We start from the raw sequence: 24,661 nt of genomic DNA, 5'->3' as shown, positions 1-24,661 counted from the left end.
CTGGATATCTTTATAGAGGGGAGATTATTGAGAAAGTCTCTCCTTAGAGGGGGAGGCAGGGCAATATCCAAGTTGTATAGAGCTCTGGAGGGTGTGAAGGCTCAAAAACTCAAGCATCTAATACAGTGGGAACTTTTGGGGGAGGAGTTGATGTTAAACCAATGGGATTGCATTTTCTATTCTGCTCATAAAAAAATGATTTCTACAAGTCTGGTAGAGAATGGTTTGAAAATGTTATACAGTTGGCATCCTACTTCCAGCAATTCTCCAAAATGTTTACCTCTATATTGGACCACAGCTGGAGAGGATGTGTACAATAGAGAATCATTAAACATGTCTGGTGAGCTTGTCCACTGGCTTAGAAGTAGTGGAGACTGTATACTAATTTGTTATCTGAAATAATTGGGGTGAGTCTTTCTATAAATCTATAGGTGTTCCTGCTCCAAGCACATCTGGAAGACCTCACCCAATGCCAGCAGCACTTCCCGCAGCCAGTAAAGGCACTGCGAGCTAGCTCAGAGATGGAGAATACCTAACATGCTGGGCTGGAGTGCTCTCTTTAAGAGACTTGGAATGCTCTCTTAGGCTTCCGCGGATGGCATCATGATTGTTGCAGTTGTCTGGGTCTTGCCACATGTAAGTGGAACCGATGATTCAGCCATCATGTTGTGGCTTTCTTTAAGGTATACCCTTACTTACTCAGAAGCAGCAAGACCCAGACAATTGCAGCAATCAAAACTGTGGAAAGTTTATTTTCTTAGTAAATTTATGGAGGTGAAACATGGCAAATTATAGAACTTCAAGAGTTGGGCTCTCTTTGAGAGATGACTCCAGACAAACTCGCCTAATTCGACGCCTTGATTAGTTGTATTTTCCCTTCCCTTTTCTTGCCATTGTTTCCTGTTGGGATTTGTTTTGCTAACGTGCACTTATTGCTAGGGTATAGGTTGTTTACAATTTGGGGGGGGGGGATGAGTGGAGGGACTGGGAGTTAAGATTTTTGAAGGTTATTTGAGTTACTGTTTTGCTGTTATAAGAAAATAATAAAAATAAAGTGAAAACTTTAAAAATGAAGGTCTAGGTAGTGCTGCCATTTTCCAAGCAAGATGTTAATTACTGTCTTGTTTTGGGGTTTTTTTTACCACTTCAGGAAAGATACAGATCTCATAGCTCTTTTAGAAGACAATGGGACATCATTTGTAGTACCTGAACATCCCACAAATACACAATGCCATCATCTCCAGCTGATGCAAACCTAGGGAAAAAAAGAAAAGGAATTTTAAATACATAATTTAAATTTACTGGCCATATCTGGGTACCAACAGTTTTTTCAACCAATCACTATGTAAAAGTATTTGTACTCAATAATTCACAGATAAATTAAATCCATCGTTGTGATCTCAGTATTATACCTGCATTTCTAGAAATCACTGAAGTGCTTCTTTTTCTACTGTAAAAATTAAAATAGGAATTCAAGTAGCACTGGTCAGCCAGCGGCAGTCAGCATTTATGTAAACACTGACGGATGTCAGCTATATTAGACCCAGATATTCAGTGTCAGGCCTTATGCAAGCACCAACACTGAAAATATGGGTTTTTAGCAAAATTCGAAAGCTAACCAGGTACAGCCAATATTCAGTGTTGTACCAGCATAGCTAGCCAAGTGCAGTCAGGATTGCTGTTTATACGGACCAGCAAGTCCAGTTAGTTATGCAGGCACTGGTACTGAATATTGCCAATGAAGGCATCACCTCTGCCCCTGAACCACCCTGGCACTAAATGAAGGCTGCCGAATAAATCAGAGCAGATATTCAGCAGAACTGACTGGTTAAGTGCCAATGAATATCTACTCCTGGGCTGGCCAGTGTGATCTAACTGGAAGAAGCTTCTCCTGCTCAGTTAAATTGCTTTGAAATATCAAAACACACTGCTACCTATAGGTCTCACATCTGCGATCAATCTTGTTTGTATGAAGTGCAAATGAGTCAGTTTCAAAAATGGATTTGCAAGATGCCAATTATCTGTAATCTTAGTTTCAGAGACATCCCTTATTTGACCTGTCTGTCCTGATTAGATTGTAAGCTCTGTCGAGCAGGGGCTGTCACTTTATGTTCAAGTGTACAGCACTGTGTACATCTAGTAGTGCTATAGAAATAAGTAGTTGTAGTAAAATTTACTTTTACTCTCTTGAAAGATTCCTCTCTCTTTTCTCTCAAATATCCTTCAAGCTAAACAAAGGGATTAAATATCTAACCCTCCTGTTTACTAAGCCGCACTAGCGGCTGCCACACGGCAATGCTGCCACAGCTCAAAGTGAATGGGCTGTGTCGGCATTAGTGCGCGGCTTAGTAAACGGGGGGTAAGTTAACTTACAAGCTGCCAGTAAATCTCATTGCAGGTTGCTTGCAGATTTACAATTTGTCCACGTCTGATGGAAAACTCCTCCTCCTGCCTATAGTGCACAGCTATTCCAGCGTTGAATCTACTCCTTCACCCTCTCCTCTTTATCGTCCCACTCAGGTCACTACAGGACTAGCCTGTTAATCGATCTCCCTTTCCCTGCTCTGCCACAGCTTCCCCTAACTTGATCCTGGCTGTTAACTCCTTACTTCCCCCCAGGACGCCACAGGCTCAGCCTATCTGTAAATCCACTATCCTACTCTACCTCAGCTTTATTTAACTTACAGCCCTGTTACAATCATGCTCTCCACTACTTCATTACAGATCTTCTACTTATCCACTCTCATACACTTTACTTTGTCTGCTCAAGAGCAGAATTTTAATTACATTCCAATAATCCACAGGAACGCACAAATTCCTGATGGTCGCCTAACTCGCCACCTCTCCCATTCTGCTCCCATACCACGCCGACACTCTTCTGAGCCTTGTCCTACTAAGCCTAGATACCGTACCCTAATCCCGCTTGTCAAGGACCTTGCTGCCCAGTCCCACCACATCAGAATTGGATACATCAATGCAAGATTAGTAATGAACAAACCAGAAATTATACACGACTGGATTATTTCTGAGAAACTTGACATGCTATTCATCACTGAAACATGGATCAGAGTATCCAAAGTTCCTATTTTTGTTGACCTCTGCCCAGTAGACTACAAAATTGTTCATTGGGAAAGGACCCTTAAAAGAGGTGGTGGTCTAGCCATTATTCACCGCTCAACACTTCAAGTAATTCATTGCTCAGAACTTATATCCGCGTCACTTGAAATTGCTTCAGTTAGCGTTTACCACACATCTCCTCGGCTGAATCTGAACTGTGTTCTGTTTTATAGGCCACCAGCTAATTGGATTACTAGCCAGGTTGACCTTTTGGATTTTATCTCCAACATCTGTATGACCAACTCGAACATCCTCATACTGGGAGACCTTAACCTCCACCTGGACAATCTACACTCGCCAGATACAATCCAATTCCTTGATTTCCTCTGTCAATGGGGCCTAATCTGCCCTTCCGTTGGCCCAACCCACACAAACCCACACATTAGATCTCTTCTCATTTAAATTCCAAGATGACTCCACTTTTCACTTGTCCAACCTCCGATGGCTTGAAATGCCCTGGTCTGACCATTTCAAACTACAATTCTCGCTGACCTGGCCAAATGCAAGACCCCTCCAGTCTGGTAAAATCACCACATATTTCTCGAGAGGCACAATCGACTTGGAACTATTCTGGAAATGAATGTATAACACAAACTGGGCCGAACAAATAGACTCTCCCCTCTTTCTCAAGACCTGGGATGACAAATGCAAGAAAGTGCTTGACCTCATTGCGCCAATGTGTTTCAAAACTTCTTACAATCTCAGCTCCACTCCCTGGTTCTCTACTGAACTGAAAACCTTAAAGACGAAGACAAGGAAGCTAGAGAGAACCTGGCATAAACGGAAAACTGTTGCGGTGCACGAAGCCTGGAAAAACAGCAATCAAGCAAGCTAAACGTACATACTTCTCCAAGAAATTGGAGTCTGTGGGAAAAGACCCCAGGAAACTGAACCAACTCCTCGCATCCTTCCTAGACACTAGAAAGCAGGAAACCTGCAGTGGAGATCACCCTCAAGCCGACCAATTAGCAACTTACTTCGAAGATAAAATTTTAACTCTACGGTCTACTTCAGCAAGCTGTCTATCTGCCGTGGATGACTTCCTTAGCTCATTAGTTCCATCTGATGACCATTGCCCAGCCGACCGCATCTGGACCACCTTTAGTGGAGTCCCGGTTGATACGGTATCCAAAACCCTGCGTAAGTTCTCTAGCAAATACTGTGGCCTGGATGCTTGTCCCAATCACTTGTTGAAAAGTGTACCACACTGCTTTGTAGTTAACTTGATGACCCACATCAATAATCTACTATCAAAGGGCTTGTTCCCACCGGACCATAGATGCATATTTCTCACGCCCATACGCAAAAACACTAAGGTCAAAGCTGATGTAATCGCTAATTACCGCCCAGTGGCTTCAATACCTCTGTTGGTCAAGGTAATGGAAAGTATAGTCAACACTCAACTAAATGAATATCTGACGAAGTATGATATCCTTCACCATTCGCAGGCAGGATTCCGCGCCCAATACAGTACTGAAACAGTACTGGTTACTCTCCTGTCATGCTTTAAACGTGAGATGTCGGTTGGGAAAAAAATTCTTTTACTGCAGTTTGACCTGTCCAGTGCCTTTGATATGGTGGATCACGAACTCCTTTTACACCTCCTTGATACGTTTGGCGTGAGCGGCTTTGTTTTGCACTGAATCAAGGGCTTCCTGTCGTCCAGATCTTACCAGGTCAAAGTGAAATCTGCAATTCCCGCACCCTGGAGAGCCTCCTGTGGGGTGCCTCAGGGCTCACCCCTATCACTTACACTGTTCAATATCATGCTGATCCCACTTGCAACGGCCCTATGTAACCCTTGGCCTAAATCCGTACATTTATGCTGACGATGTCACCATTTCCATCCCTTTCTGTGACACACTAGCCGAAATCTCAGACCTGATTGCTGTATGCTTATCTACAATGGAACAATGGGCGAGGGTGTTTCGGTTCAAGTTAAATAAGGATAAAACTCAGTGCCTTATTCTCCACTCCCCATACTACTCAGTCCCAACAGATATCCTCATTATAAATGACTACGTCCTCCCTCTTTCAAGTAGTCTAAAGCTCCTTGGGGTGACCTTGGATAAGTATTTACATCTGGATGATCAGGTACAAGCTGTCACCAAGAGAATGTTTATTGCAATGTGGAGGCTTCGGCAGGTTAGATATTGCCTAACCAGAGAACTGTTTCGCACCCTTGTTCATTGGTTGGTGCTATCACACCTACATTACTGCAGCGGGATTTACGCTGGCTGCCATGAATATCTTTTGAAAAAATTACAGACTGCACAAAACACAGCGGCGAGACTAATCCTGGGCAAATCACGTTTTGAGCATGCTCAACCTCTGCATTACCTTCTCCACTGGTTGCCCGTGAGGGAACGTATCTCTTTCAAGATTTGCTCACTAACTCATAAAATCATTTACAGACAAGCTTGGGAATATATGCTTCACCTTATCGACCTCCCACCCAGAAATGCAGTAGCCACCTCGAGGTTGTATCTCATCCTGCACTTCCCAAATTGCAGAGGCATCAAATACAAGAAGATCTTTACTTCGTCTTTCCAATACTCCTGTGCCAAGAATTGGAATATCCTGCCGAAATACTTAAAACTGCAAATGGATCACCAACTGTTCAAGAGACTGCTGAAAACCCACCTATTTGGAATGGTCTACTCCCCTCACACTCTTACAGATCAATAGCCCCACTTACTTATCCCTAAAACTGTTATGCCCCCTTCCCCTTCCTTGCCTAATTTTTGTCTCTTACCATTTCTCCTATTGTATTGTCATTTTTACTTATCCTATGTTAGCCACATTGTGCCTGCAAGCGTGGGAAAATGTGGGGTAGAAATGTACTATAAATTAATAAATAGTAAATAAATAAATAAATACCTACTGTACCTGAATGTAACTCGCCTTGAACTACTGAAATAGATGTGACCTAAATCCAAAATCCCTAGTATGGGAGCAATATGAAACCACATACACATTCGCAAAATAATTATGAACCATAACTTGGTCAACTTTCCTTGAAGCTAAATGCATACATAACCATTATCAGGATGTGGCTGATGGAGTTATAATGCCAAGACCTACTCTGTGGGAAAATCTCTGGCCAGTATACAAATCACCAAAAGCCTCAGTCTCATCATTCTCTGAGCTCACTTGTATAGTATAAACCAAATTACTTATCTGTAGTGGCAGTTTTCTGAAAAGTATGACGGAAGTCCTCAGAAATGGAAGACACTGTTCTACAGCGCTCACACAAAGAACCTCTCCTTTAGCTTTTTTTTAACTGCAAAGTCTAAAGCCTTCCTGTATGTGTGTCACAGTTTCTGCACTGTGACATTTTGCAGGGTCACCTCAGTTTCTTTTATATCAAAGAAATGAAACTAGAGGTAGAGATGAGAAGTTAGGTGATGACTTCTAATCTGCTGTTCACAGAGAACATCCATGGCAGATAAGTAATTTGGTTTTCTCCAACGACAGGTGGGGGGTCACAAATGGGACGCCCTAGCTACAGGTTGCTTTTGACAGAGAAAAAGAAACCACCAACCAGCATACAAAGACGTGAGCTAAAACCAAAAACAAATAAATGGATTTTGCTGGCAATAGGCTTTTTTTTTTTGCTTATATAATTATTTTTAAATGGGGAGAAGGTGAAAATTAAAAAATTGTGCCTAGGCAGATGGCATTAGATTCTAAACCTCAAAGATATCTCATAGAACAGATTCACTAAACCCACTGTCTCATTAGTAATCCCTTTCCAAACAATGAGATGTGACAAGTTCATGTCACAGCCCTGCAAATCCCTTCCACAGAGGAAGACAAATTATGCCTACCAACATAGCCATGGCTGATATTGTGAACCTTAGCAAGACTAAGTTCAGGCGTACTCCAGCATAAGTAGAAGGAGATGCAGTCTGCTAGCCAATTAGACTGTGTTTGCTTGGCTACTGCAGACACAGACTTACTGGGGGCAAATGGAAAAACATTAGGTAGACTTTGGCTTTAGTCCACTCAATGCAGAGGCCAAGGCTCTTCTACAATTCAAAATGTGCAAGACACATTCACTATCGTGGGCATGTGGCTTACCAAAAAAACCCTAAGCAGGACAATTGACTGATTAAAAGTTGAAACTCAACACCACCCTATCTAGTAACTTTGGCTGGGTGTGCAAAACCAGCCTGTTGATATAGGAAGGATCAGTCACTAAGCAGATCAGTAATTCTCTATGTCAAAGGGCCTGCCGCCAACAATAAGATTTTTCAGGTCTGGTACTAAAGTTAACAAGAGTATAATAGCTCAAAGGAAGCTAAAGTATTGAAGGCTATACAGAAATATATTTACCTTTTATAAGGTGGTGATATACACTGATTACACTGAAGTGAACCCTTACTTAGTTTTCAAGCCTGACTCAAAAAGATGAAGATATTCACACTTTGGCTATGGGGAAAATGGATCCAAGTCCTTTACATCACAGAAAACAGCAAAACTCCTCCACTTGAAATTTTAACACTTTGCTTCTAAGAAAGCCTTAGACAATCAGAGATATGATTGATAGAATGTCCACCTTATCAACTCCATTCTTAACCTATGCTATTCCTCCAACGTTTGCACAAATGATACTGCCAGGTAGTCCCCAAAAGTATCAAAAAATAACTCTCTGGCAATAGGAGAAAGGGCAAACAGTTGCAAAAGTGGTTTTCTTCAATCCTCCCATTCAAGATAAAGGCTGAAGCAGAGCAGCTTGCATTTTGGAGATGAATGCATGGCTATGTCAACAGCATCAATGAGAGGGGTTTTCATTTCCTGGACCATCAAATGATTTTCCAAAACAAAACACAATGAAAATTTACAACAACAAAATGAAATAAAATGAAAAAGCCTGCAAGGACACTGAACAAAACAAAGACATTTTGCCTGCACAACCCTAATGCTTTTCCCATGATGCTCCCTTCCATGCTTCCACACCCCTATACCTCCTGGGCTGGCTGGTTCTAAGTAATTCAGACATGTATTTCATTTTTGTAAATTCTACTATGAAACCTAGTCAACAAACTTCATGGCTTTCTTAATGGTTGCAATGTATGGTGGCACCTATTGAGAGAGCCATGTAGTTCACTGCTGGTTGTCTTCTAGTGATGGAGAACAGCAATATTTGTCCTTGGAGATTGGCAGCTTGTAGTTAAACTGTAAAATTTATTCTTTACTAGTAAAAAAGGCCCGTTTCTGACAAAAATGAAACGGGCACTAACAAGGTTTTCCTCGGAGTGTGTATGTTTGAGAGAGTGTGTGTGAGAGTGACTGTGTGAGAGTGAGAGAGAGAAAGTGAATGTGCAAGTGTGTGTGTGTGTGACAGAGAGAAAGTGAGACTGGGTGCGAGTGTGTCTGTGTGAGAGAGAGAGAGTGTGTGTGTGTGAGAATGAGAGTGTGTGCCAGGGGCCCCCCCTCCCTTCCCCCCTCCCTTCCCTTCCCCCCTCCCTTCCTCCGACTTTCAGGGTTGTCCACTTCCTCCCTCCCTCCGACTTTCAGAGTCGTCCCCTCCCTCCCTCTCTGCCTCTGACTTTCAGGGTTCCCCCTCCCCCCTCCCTCCGACTTTCAGGGTCCCTCCCTCTGAGTGTCAGCGTCCCCCCTCCCTCCGAGTTTCAGGGTCCCTCCCCCTCCCTCCCTCCGACTTTCAGGGTCCCTCCCTCCCTCTGAGTGTCAGGGTCCCTCTCCCTCCGACTTTCAGGGTCCCTCCCTCCGACTTTCAAGCTCCCTCCCTCCCGAGGAGTCATTGCGGCTGCTCACACACCCTCCCATGGGGCCCTGAGGGGCAGCCGCGGCCTGCTTTCCTCCTCTTTTGCACCGCTCTGACTCCTGAGGTCCCCTCCCCTCCCGCACTCGCGCGCAGGCTCGGCACAGCAGCACGCTCTCCATGGTTCTGCCACCCTCCGCTGATGACCAAGAAGGACTCCAACCTTTCTTTCCCTGCCATTGGTCGGGACGCTGTCGGCTATTCTGCCCCTCAACGTTTCTGTTTCTTTCAAGCTACGCCTCCACCCATCCCCTGCCCCTTTCGCCCCCCCTCCTCCTCCTCCTCCTCCTCCTCCTCCTCCTCCGACTCTGGCATTCTACGTGACATCAGCCTGATCTACGGAGCCTAGCAGACCAACTGCGAAGAAAGTCACGGACACAGGCAGCAAGACAGAACGCTGGAGGTGAGAATTATTATATAGGATAACCTACTGACAGAGATATCTAATGGTTAAGTATATTATCATTAATGGTTTCATTTTACTGTTCTTTCCAAAACAGCAAAACATTTGGGAATTGTTCCAGTCAAACTGCCCTTTTTCTCTTCCATCCAGGTACAGATGCAACACAGACACAACATGTACACACACACAGATGGTAAGGGACAGGAAATAATTCCATTAGCCATGTTCTGAATACTTCCCCACTTAATGGGTTACAGGATCTGGTCTTGAATCTGATCAATTTCTTTGACTAGGTGATAAGTAAGAACTAGATCAGAGGAGAGCACTCAATATGGTATACTTGTGTCTGAGCAAAGCTTTTGACACAGATGCACACAGGTGACTTGTAAGTAAACTGAGTGCCCTTGGTATAGGTCTTAAAGGGACTGGGGGTGGTAGGAGACAGAAATGATTATTATTATTATTTGTTACAGTTGTATCCCACATTTTCCCACTTATTTGCAGGCTCAATGTGGCTTACATAGTACCATATCGGCATTTGCCAATTCCGGTAAGGTGATATTGTGGTAGAATAATAATTGAAGCCACCTATTTAGAATATTTTGGATGGTAGGCAGCTAGCTACTTTTCTTTCTTCTTTGGAGATGTTTTGTCTCATTATTTTCCTTAATTTTTTTCTTTTCTTGGCCTCCTCTTAATAGTGGGCTGGAAAGATGCTTCTGGGAATGCATTTACTATATATTAGTTGTTTCCTTGTATGAATAATTTTCAAAGCATGTTACTGTACAAATGTATTTTGTTTGGTATTATACTTGAAATTCATAAGAATATTAAAAAAAAAAAGATGATATTAATCAGAAAATAAGTGAATCATAAAAAGCATCCCAATAGTTTGGAAAGCAAATGTGGGAGGTAAGGAGTAGAATGACGGGTGGCAGGCAGTAGAATTTTATGACTTGTAATGAGTTAAAAAGCCCAGATATTTTTTTAAGTCCTTTCTTGTCAGTGTCAATGTATCTAACCATTTCTTTTGGCGTTTTCTTTTTTTTTATTTTTTTATTTTACCATTAGATCCACACGTGACCATTTTCCCCCTCATATAAGTTATCCCACATGATGTATAAATTCACTTCCAAGTTATACTGTGGTCAAGATAATTTCACATGGCTTTTTCTACCATATCCTAAATTTTTCACCTTAATAAAAAAAAAAAAAAAAAAAAAAAAATATATATATATATATATATATATATATATATATATAAAAGATCCAGGTTTTCATTTTATTTCTATTTGGTAAATAACCACCCAACAGAACACGTGAAGGAGCCTTATTTGACCATGTGATAAGATTTAGAGAGAAGTGGGTGATGTGGGGCAAATATTCACAGTGACCAAGAAGTAACCTATTTGGGATAACAGTTATATATATATATATATATATATATATATATATATATATATAAACCTGGGAATAAAAGGTGCAATCCCTTTTATCCAGGATGTGCATAAAGGAAAATCCAAAGAGCAGTTCCAGTGTTTCAGGGTGATCAGCACCATTCTCCAATGTTCCTAGCAGAAGACTGCAATCAATAACTAGGAAGATAAAAACGAGTGGGTAGAACTCAAAATCATTCATGCAGTCAACAGTGCTTCTCTTTAAAGAATTACTAGCTGTTATTCAGATAGGTTTGGACATGGAAGGTGATATAGGGTGATTCTATAAAGTGGGCACTAACATTTACATGCGATTACAAGTGTAAATGTTCATAATAATCAACATAAACCAATCCAACGCCTAACTCTAGCTTATAAAGGTTTAATTATTTGTAAAACAAGCAGGCTCATATAGTTTTGTAGAAGATCTCAATGGCAACTCGTGTCAACAAGGGCAACTCTACCCTTGACTTGCCTGCTTCCTCATCAGTCTGCAATATTATTTAAAGTTTTAAGTGATGTATTTATTTGTGTCAAAACTTGTAATCATTTTTTCAAATGTATAACTATATCTCAGAAAACTTTAAATAATATTGAAAACTAATGAGGAGGCAGGGTAGAGTTGCCCAAGTAAAATGAGTCACCACTGAGGTCTTCTATAAAATCTATATGAGCCTGCTTGTTTTACAAATACATAAATCCTTATAAGCTAGAGTTAGGCGTTGGGTTGGTTTATGTTAATTGAATGACTGCCCCCACTTTGAAGAAAAGTTTGGTCAACTAATAACGATTTAATGTTCAGAATAATGGCATTTACTCTCATAAATGCCAAAATTCCACCTAAGCGCTATTCTTAAATAGCGCATATCTTACATAGCTTGTATTTTACAGGTAGGCTTAAATATAGGCAATGTCTGGGTAGGGCTCACATAAGCATAATTTATAGTTACTATAATTGACATGTATATTGCAGATATTTAGGCACAAACACTTATACCATCTTTGTTGCTGAAACCTCAGGTCAATACTTTGGTTAAGGATGTATTTTTAAAACTACATCAACTTTGGGGTATTTGTGTTTTGTTGACAGAGGAACATTACTCCATTTTGGTTCAATTATTCATTCTTCCTTAGATTACTATAATGGTATATACTGTTTGTTATCAGCTTAACTAATTTTAAGATTGCAGGTCTTACAAAATACTACCGCAAGATGGTGTTCAGGACGAAAAGATTTGATCATGCCACCCCATGTCTGGTTAAGTTACATTTGAGCTCATTTTCAAAAGAGAAAAAACATCCAAAACGTAGCATTAATCAGCATTTGGACGCTTTTCTCACAAAAACGTCCAAATAGGTATTTTCAAAACCAATTTCTAGATGTTTTTCTATGAAGTTCGTCAGAAGTGCATTAAAATCACAAGGGTGTGTGTCAGGGATGTGTTAAGGGCGGGATCTAGGTGTTTCTAACACCTGGACGTTTTTCAGCCATAATGGAACAAAACAAAACCATCCAGGACTAAAACTAAGACATTTTGCGCTAGACCTGTTTTTATAATTAATAAGGCACAAAAAGGTGCCCTAAATGACCAGGGATGACCTCTCCTTACTCCCCCAGTGGTCACTAACCGGCCCCACCCCCCAAAAATGTGATTTATAACATTACTTGTCAGCTCTAAGCCAGCCTCAGATGTTATACTCAGGTCCGTTAGAACAGCTTGCAGGTCCCTGGAGTAGTCTAGTAGTGGTGCATTGACCTGCAGATAGGTGGACCCAGGCTTCTACCGCCCCTACCTGTTACACTTGTGGAAGAAACTGTGAGCCCTCCAAAACTCACCAGAAACTCACTGTACCCACATAGAGGTGCCCCCTTCACCTGTAAGAGCTATGGTTGTGGTGTACAGATGGGTGTAGTGGGTTTTGGGGATTCAGCAGACAAGGTAAGGGAAAAATGGTGAGATGTGTACCTGGATGCATTTTATGAAGTCCACTGCAGTGCTCCCTAGGGTGCCCTATTGCTTTCCTGGGATGTCAAGGGGACCAGTCTACTAAAAATGCTGGCTCCTCCTACATCCTAATGGCTTGATTTTGTGCATTTTGCACTTGGAAATTTTATTTTTTTTTAAATGACCAAAAAACAAAACGTCCAAAGAACAAGGAAAAATTAATTCTTACCTGATAATTTTCTTTCCATTAGTCCAAACAGATCAATCCAGAGACTTGTGGGTTGTGTCCCTCTACCAGCAGGTGGAGATAGAACCTCCGAGGTTTGCTGTAAGTGGACCTGTGCAGCCAAGTAAACCTCAGTATGAACGATACCAAAGCAATGGAATGGAAACAATAGAAAACTCTCCTGACATTGTCAGACCAAATGCCCAACATACTTCTACCACTTCCAAATTTATTTGTTTTTATTATTTAATCAAACGAAGGAACATTCAGAACAACGAAACCCGAAAAAACTAACCAACTGAAACAAAACCGCAGACAGTAAATCCTGGGGGGGGGGGGGGGGGGTGGGGGGGGGGGGGGCGGCCTCTGGGTTGATCTGCTGGGACTAATGGAAAGAAAATTATCAGGTAAGAATTAATTTTCTTTCCATAGCGTCCCACAGATCAATCCAGAGACTTGTGGGATGTACCCAAGCAGTCCTCAAGTAAGGCGGGACATTCCCAAACCGGCAGAAATCACCGACGAGCCAAACACCACATCCTGCCGAGCTGCCACATCCACCCGATAATGACGAGTGAACGTATGGACCGAAGCCCATGTAGCGGCTTTGCAGATATCTTCCAGAGAAACCAAACGGGACTCTGCATAGGAGGAAGACTGAGCTCGTGTAGAATGAGCACGAATTTGTGCAGGGGCTTGCTTTCCCAATGTCACGTGGGCCGAAGTGAAGGCCTCCCACACCCAACAGGCTATGGTGGCATTGGAAACCATATGACCCTTCTTACTGCCTCCAAAAAGGACGAAGAGATGGTCAGAAAGACGAAATTCATTCGTCACCTCCAAATACCTGAGAAGACCCCCGTCTCATGTCGAGGCAGCAAAGAGCCCGGAACTGCTTGGGGTAATCTTCCCAGCGAAAAGTCGGCAAATGCAGAGACTGCCCCAAATGGAAACGAGAAACCACCTTGGGCAAAAACGAAGGAACTGCCCTAATCGATACTCCCGCCTCCGCAAAATGCAACTGAGAAAGTCCGCTTGCACATTCTGTGACCCTGCTATATGAGCCGCCGTCAAGAGAGAGAAATGAGTCTCTGCCCAACGGCAGATCAGGGCCGCCTTGCGCACTAGTGGTGCACTCCTGGTGCCCCCTGACAGTTCACGTAGGCGACCACCGTCGCACTGTCCGAGAGAACTCAAACTGGGCAACCACGGAGAAGAAAAGAAACTCAAGAAGGGCCAGACGAATAGCCCGCAACTCCAAGTGGTTGATGGACCAAGACGCCTCCGTCGAGGTCCAAATGCCCTGGGCCGTCTGTTGGAGGCAATGAGCCCCCCCAACCAGACAGCGACGCATCCGTGGTCACGATCTTCCATTCTGGGGTTGCCAAAGGAATGCCCGACACCAGATTCTTTTGAATGAACCACCAGTGCATGATTGTGTGCAGACAGGTCGAACATGGCACCCGAACCTCGTAATCCTCCGAGAGAGGAGACCAACGGCTCAGAAGGTGCCACTGCAGGGGGCGCATGTGAGCTCTGGCCCACTTTACGACGTCCAAGGTGGAGGCCATGGAACCTAGAACTTGTACATAGTCCCAAGCCCGCAGGCTCGGAGTTTGGAACAGAGCTCACAACTGACCCTGCAACCGCTGTGCTCGAGCTGAAGGAAGAGAAACTACCCCTGTTCGGGTATCGAAGCACACTCCCAAGTATTCCAGCGTCTGGGAGGGCGTAAGGCTGCGCTTTGGGAAGCTGATCACCCAATCAAGCGATTGAAGCAACCCAACCACTCCGTCAGTTGCCCGTCGACTCTCCTCAAAAGAAGACACCCGCACAAGCCAGTCATCTAGATAAGGATGAACTTGAATCCCTTTTTTTCTGAGATAGGCTGCCACTACGACAAGGACCTTGGAAAAAGTCCAAGGTGCTGTGGCTAGGCCGAAGGGCATCGATTTGAATTGAAAATGACGACTGAGCACTGCAAAGCGAACAAAAAGTCTATAGGGAGGCCAAATTGGAATGTGTAAATAGGCCTCTTTGAGATCGAGAGACGTCAAAAACTCCCCTGGCTGTACCGCTGCAATCACCAAGCGGAGGGTTTCCATGCGGCAATGCCAAACCCGTAAGGACCTGTTGACACATGAGATCTAGGACGGGTCGCCAAGAACCGCCTTTTTTTGGCACCATAAAATAAATGGAGTAACGACCGCACCCTCTTTCTGCTGGAGGTACAGGCTGGACAGCTCCCAGTCATTGTAAGTTGAGGAGGGAGTGACGAACTGTCTCTGATAACCTCCAAGACCCATCCGTCGGATGTTACCCTGGTCCACTCCACCAGGAATAGGGACAGCTTGCCCCCAATAACCGGCTAGAGATGGACCAGGGCCCCATCATTGGGCGGACCTGGCTGCGGGCTGGTTTCTGTTACCGGAAAGGAAGGCTTGCCTGTCACCTCGAAAGGGCTGAGGTCTCTAAGAAGACCTTGCTCTCTGAAAAGAGGCCCTGCAACCTGGACGGTAACGATGTGTATCCCTAAGCTTAGGTCTAGGTCCCGCCGGTCGCACAAATTTGGACCTGTCCTCCGGGGGGCGCTGGCCCTTAAGAGTCACCGAGGTCCTTCACATTCTGTTCTAGGTCTGTCCCAAAGAAAAGCTTTCCCCTAAAAGGAAGCCTTGCCAGCCATGACTTAGAGGCCACGTCTGTAGCCCAATGTTGCAACCACAGCCAGCGACGCGGGGTGACCGCTAGGGAAACCTCCTTCACCGAAGCCCTCAAAAGATCATAAAGAAGATCCGCAAGAAAGGCTAAACTGGACTCTAAGGCCTTCAAAAACAGCCACGAGGTCCTCCGAAGAGGAGGCTTTCTTTACCCATAAGCATGCCTGCGCTGCATAGGAGCCACAAACTGAAGTTTGCAGGGAAAGGGCCGCTACTTCAAAGGACAGCTTCAAGCAAGTCTCCAGCTTATGATCCTGAGGGTCCTTGAGCGCCGTGCCACCCTCCACAGGGAGAGTGGTTTCCTTAGTGACCGCTGTGATTAATGAATCCACCGTAGGAACTTTCAGCAAGTCTAGTCAGCAGCAGGCAGCGCGTAAAGACACGGCATAGCTCTAGCAACCTTAAGCCCACTGTCCGGTGTATCCCACTGCGCCGAAATACGGATTTTCATGGCTTCATGCACACGAAAGGAATGAGGTGGGAATTTGGTGCCAGGCATAATAGAGGGCACCGGACCTGTTCCCCCGATGATTCAGGGGGTGAAATGGCCAAAACCTCAAAAGCCCTAATAATCAGGAAAGGAAGCTCTTCCCTGCGAAAAAGGCGGCCAGCCATCAGGTCATCCCCCTCCTCAGAAGGCAGGGTGACCTCATCTGCCAAATCCAATGATTCTGAGGGAGAACCCGGAGACAAAACCGGGCCATCTGTGTCAGATAGCTCTTCGGGATCCAAAATCTCCACCCGGGGACGTTTTGGCAGGAAAAACTGAGAGACTGCAGCAACCAAAGTTTGCTGAGGAAGAGACGGGGCTGCCTGAAAAGAAGCTCCTGACTTCTTCAGAAGAAAGGCATTGTGCATTAATAAAACAAAATCCAGGGGAAAAATACTGAAAGGGACTCCCCTGCTCTCTCTACATTGCTTTCCTCCATCGGAGCCTGTGCCACAGAAGTACGCTGTGCCTCCTGTCAACTGCCACGTGCGGAGCTGGTCGCACCTGAGAGGAAAAAATGGTGCCTGCCGACGCGGGCTGCACTAACTGCTCTGAGGAAACTGCCGAGACTATCTCCTCCGCCTCCAACTCACTGGACGCCTAAGGGGAACCCCCGTCACGCTGAACACCCGCTGTGGGCTGACGGCAGCACGACTCACACTCCCCCAACGATGCTCTCCGGCCCCCACACCGGGAGCAGCGCTTAGCCGCCTCAGAAGGCACTGACATGCTCCACAAACGCCTGCCCCTCAAACATACTCGGCAGCCCATCTAGCTCCTCCGTATGATTAAACAAAAACAAAGTCTCTTAGAGAGACGCTTACCTTTTTCTTTTTTTTTTTTTTTTTTTTTACTCAGGAGAGAAAGGCAACACCCGATCAGGCCCACAGCACCGGGCGACGGAGGAAAGGCAGGGGGAGACCAGGAAGGACCTGGCACCACCAGGTGTACACCAGAAGCAATAAACAGCCACTCAAACCCTGACTGTGCTAAACTAGGCCCAAAGGACACCAGTAGCCAGATCAAACCAGAGCTGCACAGAGATGTCCCTCCACCTGCTAGATAGAGAGAATACTGAGGTTTACTTGGCTGCACAGGTCCACATATAGCAAACCTCAGAGGTTCTCTCTATCTCCACCTGCTGGTAGAAGAACACAACCCACAAGTCTCTGGATTGATCTGTGGGACACTATGGAAAACCTTGTTAGAAATAGCATTTTCAAAAACAAAAGACAGACTTTTTCTTTTTTGAAAATGAACTTCTTTCCTGTTCAGAGTTTGGACATTTTTTGCAAAACGTCTAAAGTTGGACTTAGACGTCATATCGAAAATGCCCCTCATTGGATCTCTATGGATGCTAAAATTTTATTTAATTGAGCCCGCTGGGTTTACAAGATGTTTGATGGCCTGTGTCTGGATTATCTGATACCATCATCAGATAATTCAGTGATCATCATCCTCTTTATTTTCCATCATTTGTTGAAGTAAAATATAAAGATCTTTACAACAAACTTTTCCTTATCAAGTTGTTCATTTCTGGTGTTCTTTACCTATTACGTTAAGAACAGTAACTGCATATTCTTCTTTTCAAAATCTTTTGAAGACATTTATTTCTAAAATCTTATTTGTAATGCCCAGTTAATTTTTGCATTTGTATTTGGAATCTGCTTTGAACCTAATTGACAGGAGCTAGCAGAACAGAAATGCTATATCATATCATATATCATGCTATGCTATTATTTTATGAAGGAAAATAGACACCTCCTTTCTTTACAGAACAGGCGCCACAAAAGTGTACTCTGGGTGCTTTGTTACAGAATTAACCTACACATGGCTAAACTTTATCCAAACAAAGATGTAATTTGGGGTGGGATCAAAAATTATCCTGATAGCAGCGATAGTCAGCCACTATTCGTATAACTTATGCAGTGAATGCTGAATACAGAAATGGCAGGAATAACTTTATACAGGCAAGTTATCTATATAAAAATTAAGTCAGCATTTTTACAGTTGAACATATATGGGCTCATTTTCGAAAAAAGAAGAATGCCCATCTTTCGACATAAATCGGGAGATGGACGTCCTTCTCACAGGGTCGTCCAAATCAGTACAATTGAAAGCTGATTTTGGACGTCCCCAACTGCTTTCCGTCGCAGGGACGACCAAAGTTCAAGGCGGCGTGTCGGAGGCGTAACGAAGGCAGGACTTGGGCGTGCCTAACACTCGGTCGTCCTTGACCCATAATCGACAGAAACAAGGATGTCCCTACGAACACTTGGAAGACTTTACCTGGTCGTGTTTTTCTTACAACCAAGGCACAAAAAGATGCCCGAACTGACCAGATGACCACCGGAGAGGATCGGGGATGACCTCCCCTTACTCCCCCTGTGGTCACTAACCACCTCCCTCAAACAACATCTTTAAAAATATTTCGTGCCAGCCTCTGTGCCACCCTCAGATGTCATACTCAGGTCCGTCACAGCAGTATGCAGGTCTCTGGAGCAATTTTAGTGGGTGCAGTGCACTTCAGGCAGGCGGACCCAAGCCCATCCCCCCCTCACCTGTTAAGTTTGTGGAGGAAACAGCGAGCCCTCCAAAACCCACTGTACCCACATCTAGGTGCCCCCCTTCACCCATAAGCTCTATTGTAGTGGTGTACAGTTGGGGGTAGTGGGTTTTGGGAGGGGGTTGGGGGGCTCAGCACACAAAGTAAGGGAGAAATTTAGGAAGTCCACTGCAGTGCCCCCTAGGGTGCCCGGTTGGTGTCCTGGCATATCAGGGTGACCAGTGCACTACAAATGCTGGCTCCTCCCACGAACAAATGGCTTGCATTTGGTCGTTTCTGAGATTGACGTCCTTGGTTTCCATTATCGCCGAAAATCAGAAACGACCAAGTCTAGGGACGACCATCTCTAAGGACGACCAAATTTCAGGATTTCGGCGTCCCTGACCGTATTATTGAAATGAAAGATGGATGTCCATCTTGTTTCGAAAATACGGGTTTCCCCGCCCCTGGATCGGGACATTTTGCGAGGACGTCCTCATCAAAACTTGGACGTCCCTTTCGATTATGCCCCTCATAGACTGGCTCAGTGGTTCCCAAACCTGTCCAGTCAGGTTTTCAGGATATCTACAATGAATATTCATAAGAAATTTGCATGCAGTGGATATCCTGAAAACCTGACTGGACAGGTTTGGGAACCACTAGCTTGGCTGAAATTATGCTTAAAATTCTAAGATAAATGATCTGTATAACTACAATTTAGCATCTGGCTATTTACCCTGATTATTTCTAAGAATAATTACTGCAACTGTTTGATAAATGTAATACAGAGTGACTCAGTTTGGAAACTACTGCTCTGACAATGAACAATCCACTCACAACGTGCCTTTAAATCTGATATGCTACATATACTTTGGCAGGTACCTAAATACAAATGTCGGAAGGTTTTAAATTGGCCTGCTAAGAAGGCATGTCAACTATTGTTTATCTTAACCTGTCTGCATATAAAAGAGTCAATTATGAAATAACTTGATGAAATAAATTCTGTATATGGTGTCTTTCATACAAGCACATTTTAAATCATAGTGAGAGAAAGCAAACAAACCACCTTTCAGCTATGGCATATACAGGAATTACTTTTGCATCGGTGGGACACGTTACAAGAGATGAGGACAGAATGATGAAAACAACAAATGATCTTAAAACAAATATCTGGTTTCTTTAGATAACCTACAGAACAGAAAAACTGGAAACAATCATTTTAAACCCTGTTTCAAACTGCACTTACACCCTTCAGCTGATCGGGCCACTGTCTCCTCCATTTGTTGTCTCTATTACATGATCTCAGCAAACAGGATTATGGTAACAAAGAATTTTGTAAAAAATCCTATGGTGGGGGGAGACCACGTGATGCACTGAGAGAGTGAGATGCAGATTTCATGCTCTCTGAGGCCCCGGCGCTCCAAAACATTACAAAACAGAGCAAAATCAACGAACCGCCTTCAGAAAATACTTGTCGGATGGACAAATATATAGAAGTCAAACCTGGCACGATGGTAGGCAAAGGAACAAAGAAAGAGAAGGAGAAAGATAAAACGTGCGCTGCTGAGAACGGGACAAGAGAAAAGATGGCGCTGAGTGGGCCATCCTTCTCGAATGAACACGTAACTCAGCTAACAATGGCGATTGAAAAAGCACTGGAACCCAAATTCACGCGTTTTATAGACCAAATTTCGCAATTTGAAACATTGCAAGAGGAGGTGACAAGGAGAACAGGAGAATTAGAGCAGCAGGTCTCGGTGCTGGAAGACACATCTCCTTCGACATCAGAGGCCCTGGACAAAATGCAGGCAAATGTGAAGGAATTGTCTGCCAAAGTAGATGACCTAGAGAATCGTTCCAGACGGGCCAATTTGAGGATAGTGGACCTACCAGAGACGCTGGGAGATGGCTGGGTGAAGAATATGCGCTATCAGACTGGGCGGGTCCCCTGTGCCTGGAATGAGCACAAGAGGGCTGCCAGACTTCTCGAATGGTCATAATAAAAATGCACAACTACACGCACAAAGAGGAGATCTTAAGAGGATTCCGACTGAAAAGAGATATCACACAGTTTGAGGGGCACAACATAAAAATTTTTCAAGACTACTCGCCGTCTCTGCAAGAGCGAAGAAGGCTATTCACCCCACTTTATAAACAACTGCATGAGAAAAATATTAAATTCCTTTTCCTCTACCCTGCGGTTCTCAAGGTGCACCATAATGGCTGCTGGAAAGCTTTCAACTCTGTGGAGCAAACCACAGGACTTTATAGTGGGACTTGCCCCAGAGTCACGGAGCAGCCCTTCAGGAGACCGAGATAAGTAAACAGAGTAACCGCTAACAATCACTGCAAAAATGAAAATAGTGAGTTATGTTGGGGTGATAATTTACTGTGTTGATTTTGCATGGTAACTGGAATAGTTGGGGGCGCGGGGCCTCAAGCAGTAAACGTGGTTTCGATCTCCATGTCAGGAATGGGATGGAGCTGTACAAGGGAATGTAAGGGGGGGAATATAAAGGGGGGTAGGAATAACAAGGGTGGGAAACAGAGATACTGTGCAGTTCACTACAGGGAGAGCTATCAAAGGTGCAAGGGTGACTGCATGAACAACAGCATTTACAGTTTTCAGAATCAACATAACTGCTGGTGCGCGCTGTGGGTGGAGATATCCCTGGGGGCAAGAAAATAAGAGTGTCATTATTTTGGTACCCATGTTTTGTTAGGAGCGGTGGCTAAGCCAACGGGACATCATAGTCGAATAGTTTCCTAGAACGTATGCAGGATTACCTCGCCTATTAAAAGGGCTAAAATCCTGTCGGCCCTGAAAAGGCACGGGGCTGATATAGCCTGCCTCCAAGAAACTAGACTTTCTGCAGAAGAGCACATGAAACTAAAACGCCAGTGGGTGGGTGAGATTTATAGTTCAGAGGCAACGGGACGCAGAGGTGGGGTTGCAATTTTATTACATAAATCCTTAGCGTGTCAAGCTAAACTGCTATTCAAAGACAATTTTATTACATAAATCCTTAGCGTGTCAAGCTAAACTTCTATTCAAAGACAGTGCAGGGCGATATGTAGGACTAAAACTTAATCTACAAGGGCGGAATCTCCTATTAGCAGTATACTCCCCAGACCTTTTTTCTGCAATTGCTCGCTAGCTGTCAACAGTATCCTAGTCTGCAGGTAGTCTTGGCAGGAGATATGAATTTGGTATTTGATCAGAGTGTTGGCCACTCCGGCCCTGTACAGGCCCATGGCCCGGCAGGACCTTCGGTGTTGGAGTCGTTTAGCCAGGAGTTGGGTCTGGTAGATATCTGGAGGTTGGTTAAACCCAGGGGTAAAGGATTTCACACATACTTCGAGAGTACATCAGACACAATCTTGTCTTGAGTACATATTGCTGTTCCAGGGCTTGGTCCCGAAAATTCGATCGACCAACATAGGGCCGGACCAACATAGGGCCGGAGGGTGTTGGTGCAAGGCCTACCAGTTTGGGTAGACCTTGCACCAACACCCTATTTTCAACAGACCTGTGGGTGGCGCTTCCCAACCTACCTGTATTCGTCCCCAGAATTTGTAAACTATTTACAAGGGAAGTGGGAAGAATTTGCTACTTCAAATAGCCAGCACATAGATAACCCAACACTTTTTTTGTCCACTGCGAAGGCGGTACTGCGAGGCGATACTATTGCCTATGTGAGCAAACAAAATCATAGAATCATACAGGGTATAGTAGACCTTGAATGCAAACTAAGGGCGCTTAACAGACCTTACAGTAGGAATCCTACACTACCATTACATGACACCCTCACAGCCACAAAGGTGACCTTAAATACTTTGTTGCATGACAGAACGATAAAGTCCCTCACTTACCATAAATGTCGCTTCTGTAAATATGGGGATACAGCAGGGAGATTATTGGCACGTATAGTAAAAAATCATAGAAAATCATACTTTATATCCGCGATAAGCAATAAGAAAGGAAATATTACTACAAAACCGGAAGAGATAGCAAAAATTTTCAGACAGCATTTTGCCGGCCTATATGCAGAGGATAAGACAGGGGGGAATACAGAAGAGGCCATCACATACAATACCTCCGGGCGTCGGGAATGAGTAAGCTCCCAGAAGAGGCAACAGAGACCCTTAATCAACCAGTGAGGGTGCGAGAACTGCAGTTGGCCATTAAGGCGCTAAAACTCTACTCTGTGCCGGGAATAGATGGGTTCACAGGAGAGTTTTATAAGATACTTCGAGACCAGATAATGGGGCCCTTGTTAGACCTTTACACCACAGTAGTGGAGGATGGGGTAATTCCTCAACATGCTAACACGGCATTAATAAGCTTAATCCCCAAGCCCAGAAGAGAGCCAACAGAACTAGATTCGTATAGACACATCTCACTGATTAATGTAGACATACAATTGTTGTCAAGGATCTTGGCAGATCGATTGGCACCTATTCTCCCACAGGTGACAGCAGAGGACCAGGTAGGATTTGTGCATGGGGACAATCAGTGGTTAATGTCCGTAAACTCCTCCTGGCAATGTTACAAGGGAGGGAAACAGGAAATGACTATATGGCAGTCAGTTTAGATGCAGAACGGGCCTTTGATCGGGTCCTGTGGCCTTTTCTGTTTTCCACCTTACGATGGGTGGGGATGAAAGGATGGTTTTTAAGAGCAATAGGAACTTTATACGCCTTTCCCCGGGCAGCTCTTACTAGTAAACGGAATAAGGACGTAGGAATTCAGAATCGGGAAGGGAACTAGGCAAGGGTGCCCCCTATCCCCTTTGTTGTTTCTCCTCACGTTAGAACCGCTCCTAGAGATGATACGGAATCATGGAGGAATTCATGGAGTACAAGTTATTAGAGATTGTACATTTAAAGTACTGGCATATGCTAATGACCTACTATTGATCATGGCAGAACCACAACGTTCTCTTTCATGTCTTCTTCAAGTGCTTGGAGACTATGGGAAGCTTTCTGGTTTCAAGCTGAATGTCACAAAATCAATGGCACTCCCCTTGAATGTAGAGATTAAAAACAATTGGGAAGGGCAATTTCCTCTGCAGTGGGCCTCTGAAAATATAAAATATCTAGGGGTTACAATCCCGAATGAGCTAACTAAATTGTATGATAAGAATGTTTACCCACTGCTGGTAGAAACCCGGCGGAAGCTGCAACTCTGGGGGGCACGCCCGTTTTCGCTTTTAGGACGTATTGCACTGTTCAACATGATGTTGGCTCCCTGCTGGCTCTATATATTTCAAATGCTCCCTCTCTACTTGAGGAGATGGGAGGAGCGGCTGTTGAACAGGGAGATACAACGCTTTCTCTGGAGGGGGAAGCGCCCCAGACTCCTGGTGACGGTTTTGCAGAAGCTGAGAGCACATGGAGGTTGGGCTTTCTTAATGTGAGGTTTCTGACCACATCTAGCTCCATGAGACACATACGAGATTGGCGTCCTTCTTGGCAACACGGGCAGAGGTCTCACTCTCTCCCACAGCGCACATCAGTTGGCTTCTGCATACCATGCCAGGGAAAACTGATATGGCATTACATCGTAATCCTCTGCTCTTGTCAGCGAGGGCAACCTGGAGGTGGTTATGCAGACGTCATCACTTTTCAGCAGCAGTTACACCTTTTCTAGCGTTGTTTTATAACCCCGATTTCCCAGCAGGAACGAGTTCCCCAGTGTTTGCCAGATTGAGGAGACAAGGAATAAGTTATCTAAGCCAGCTTCTTACAGACGAGGGCAAGTTGAAACCCTGGGGGGAACTGCAGCGAGAATTTCAGTTACAGCGGACAGATCATTTTGCATACATGCAATTACATCATTACGCTATGTCTCTGGGATGAAGTAATTTAAGTGAAGATGTACAGGACATTCTGAACACAGCACTGACCTTGGGATCCCAGAACAGGGTACATCATCATCAGTATTTGCGAGATTTCACAGAGGATTTGGATTACAAGAGGCTAGCACAAAA

The 24,661-nt window shown here is 44.3% G+C and overlaps 1 protein-coding gene across 1 annotated transcript in view; it reads right to left on the bottom strand.

Annotated features, from left to right (window-relative positions):
- Nucleotides 1–24,661, bottom strand: part of LOC115462277 (WD repeat-containing protein 41-like) — a 181,717-nt gene that overhangs the window by 111,596 nt on the left and 45,460 nt on the right. The window contains exon 3 of the mRNA XM_030192289.1: nucleotides 1,207–1,255. Within this exon, the coding sequence (XP_030048149.1) occupies nucleotides 1,207–1,255 (49 nt within the window). The remainder of the gene's footprint in view (nucleotides 1–1,206; nucleotides 1,256–24,661) is intronic.

Source organism: Microcaecilia unicolor, chromosome 2 (assembly GCF_901765095.1).
Source record: "Microcaecilia unicolor chromosome 2, aMicUni1.1, whole genome shotgun sequence".
Classification (NCBI taxonomy): Eukaryota; Metazoa; Chordata; class Amphibia; order Gymnophiona; family Siphonopidae; genus Microcaecilia; species Microcaecilia unicolor.
Note: the sequence above shows the minus strand (reverse complement) of the source record. Positions and strands in the feature narration are given on the sequence as shown.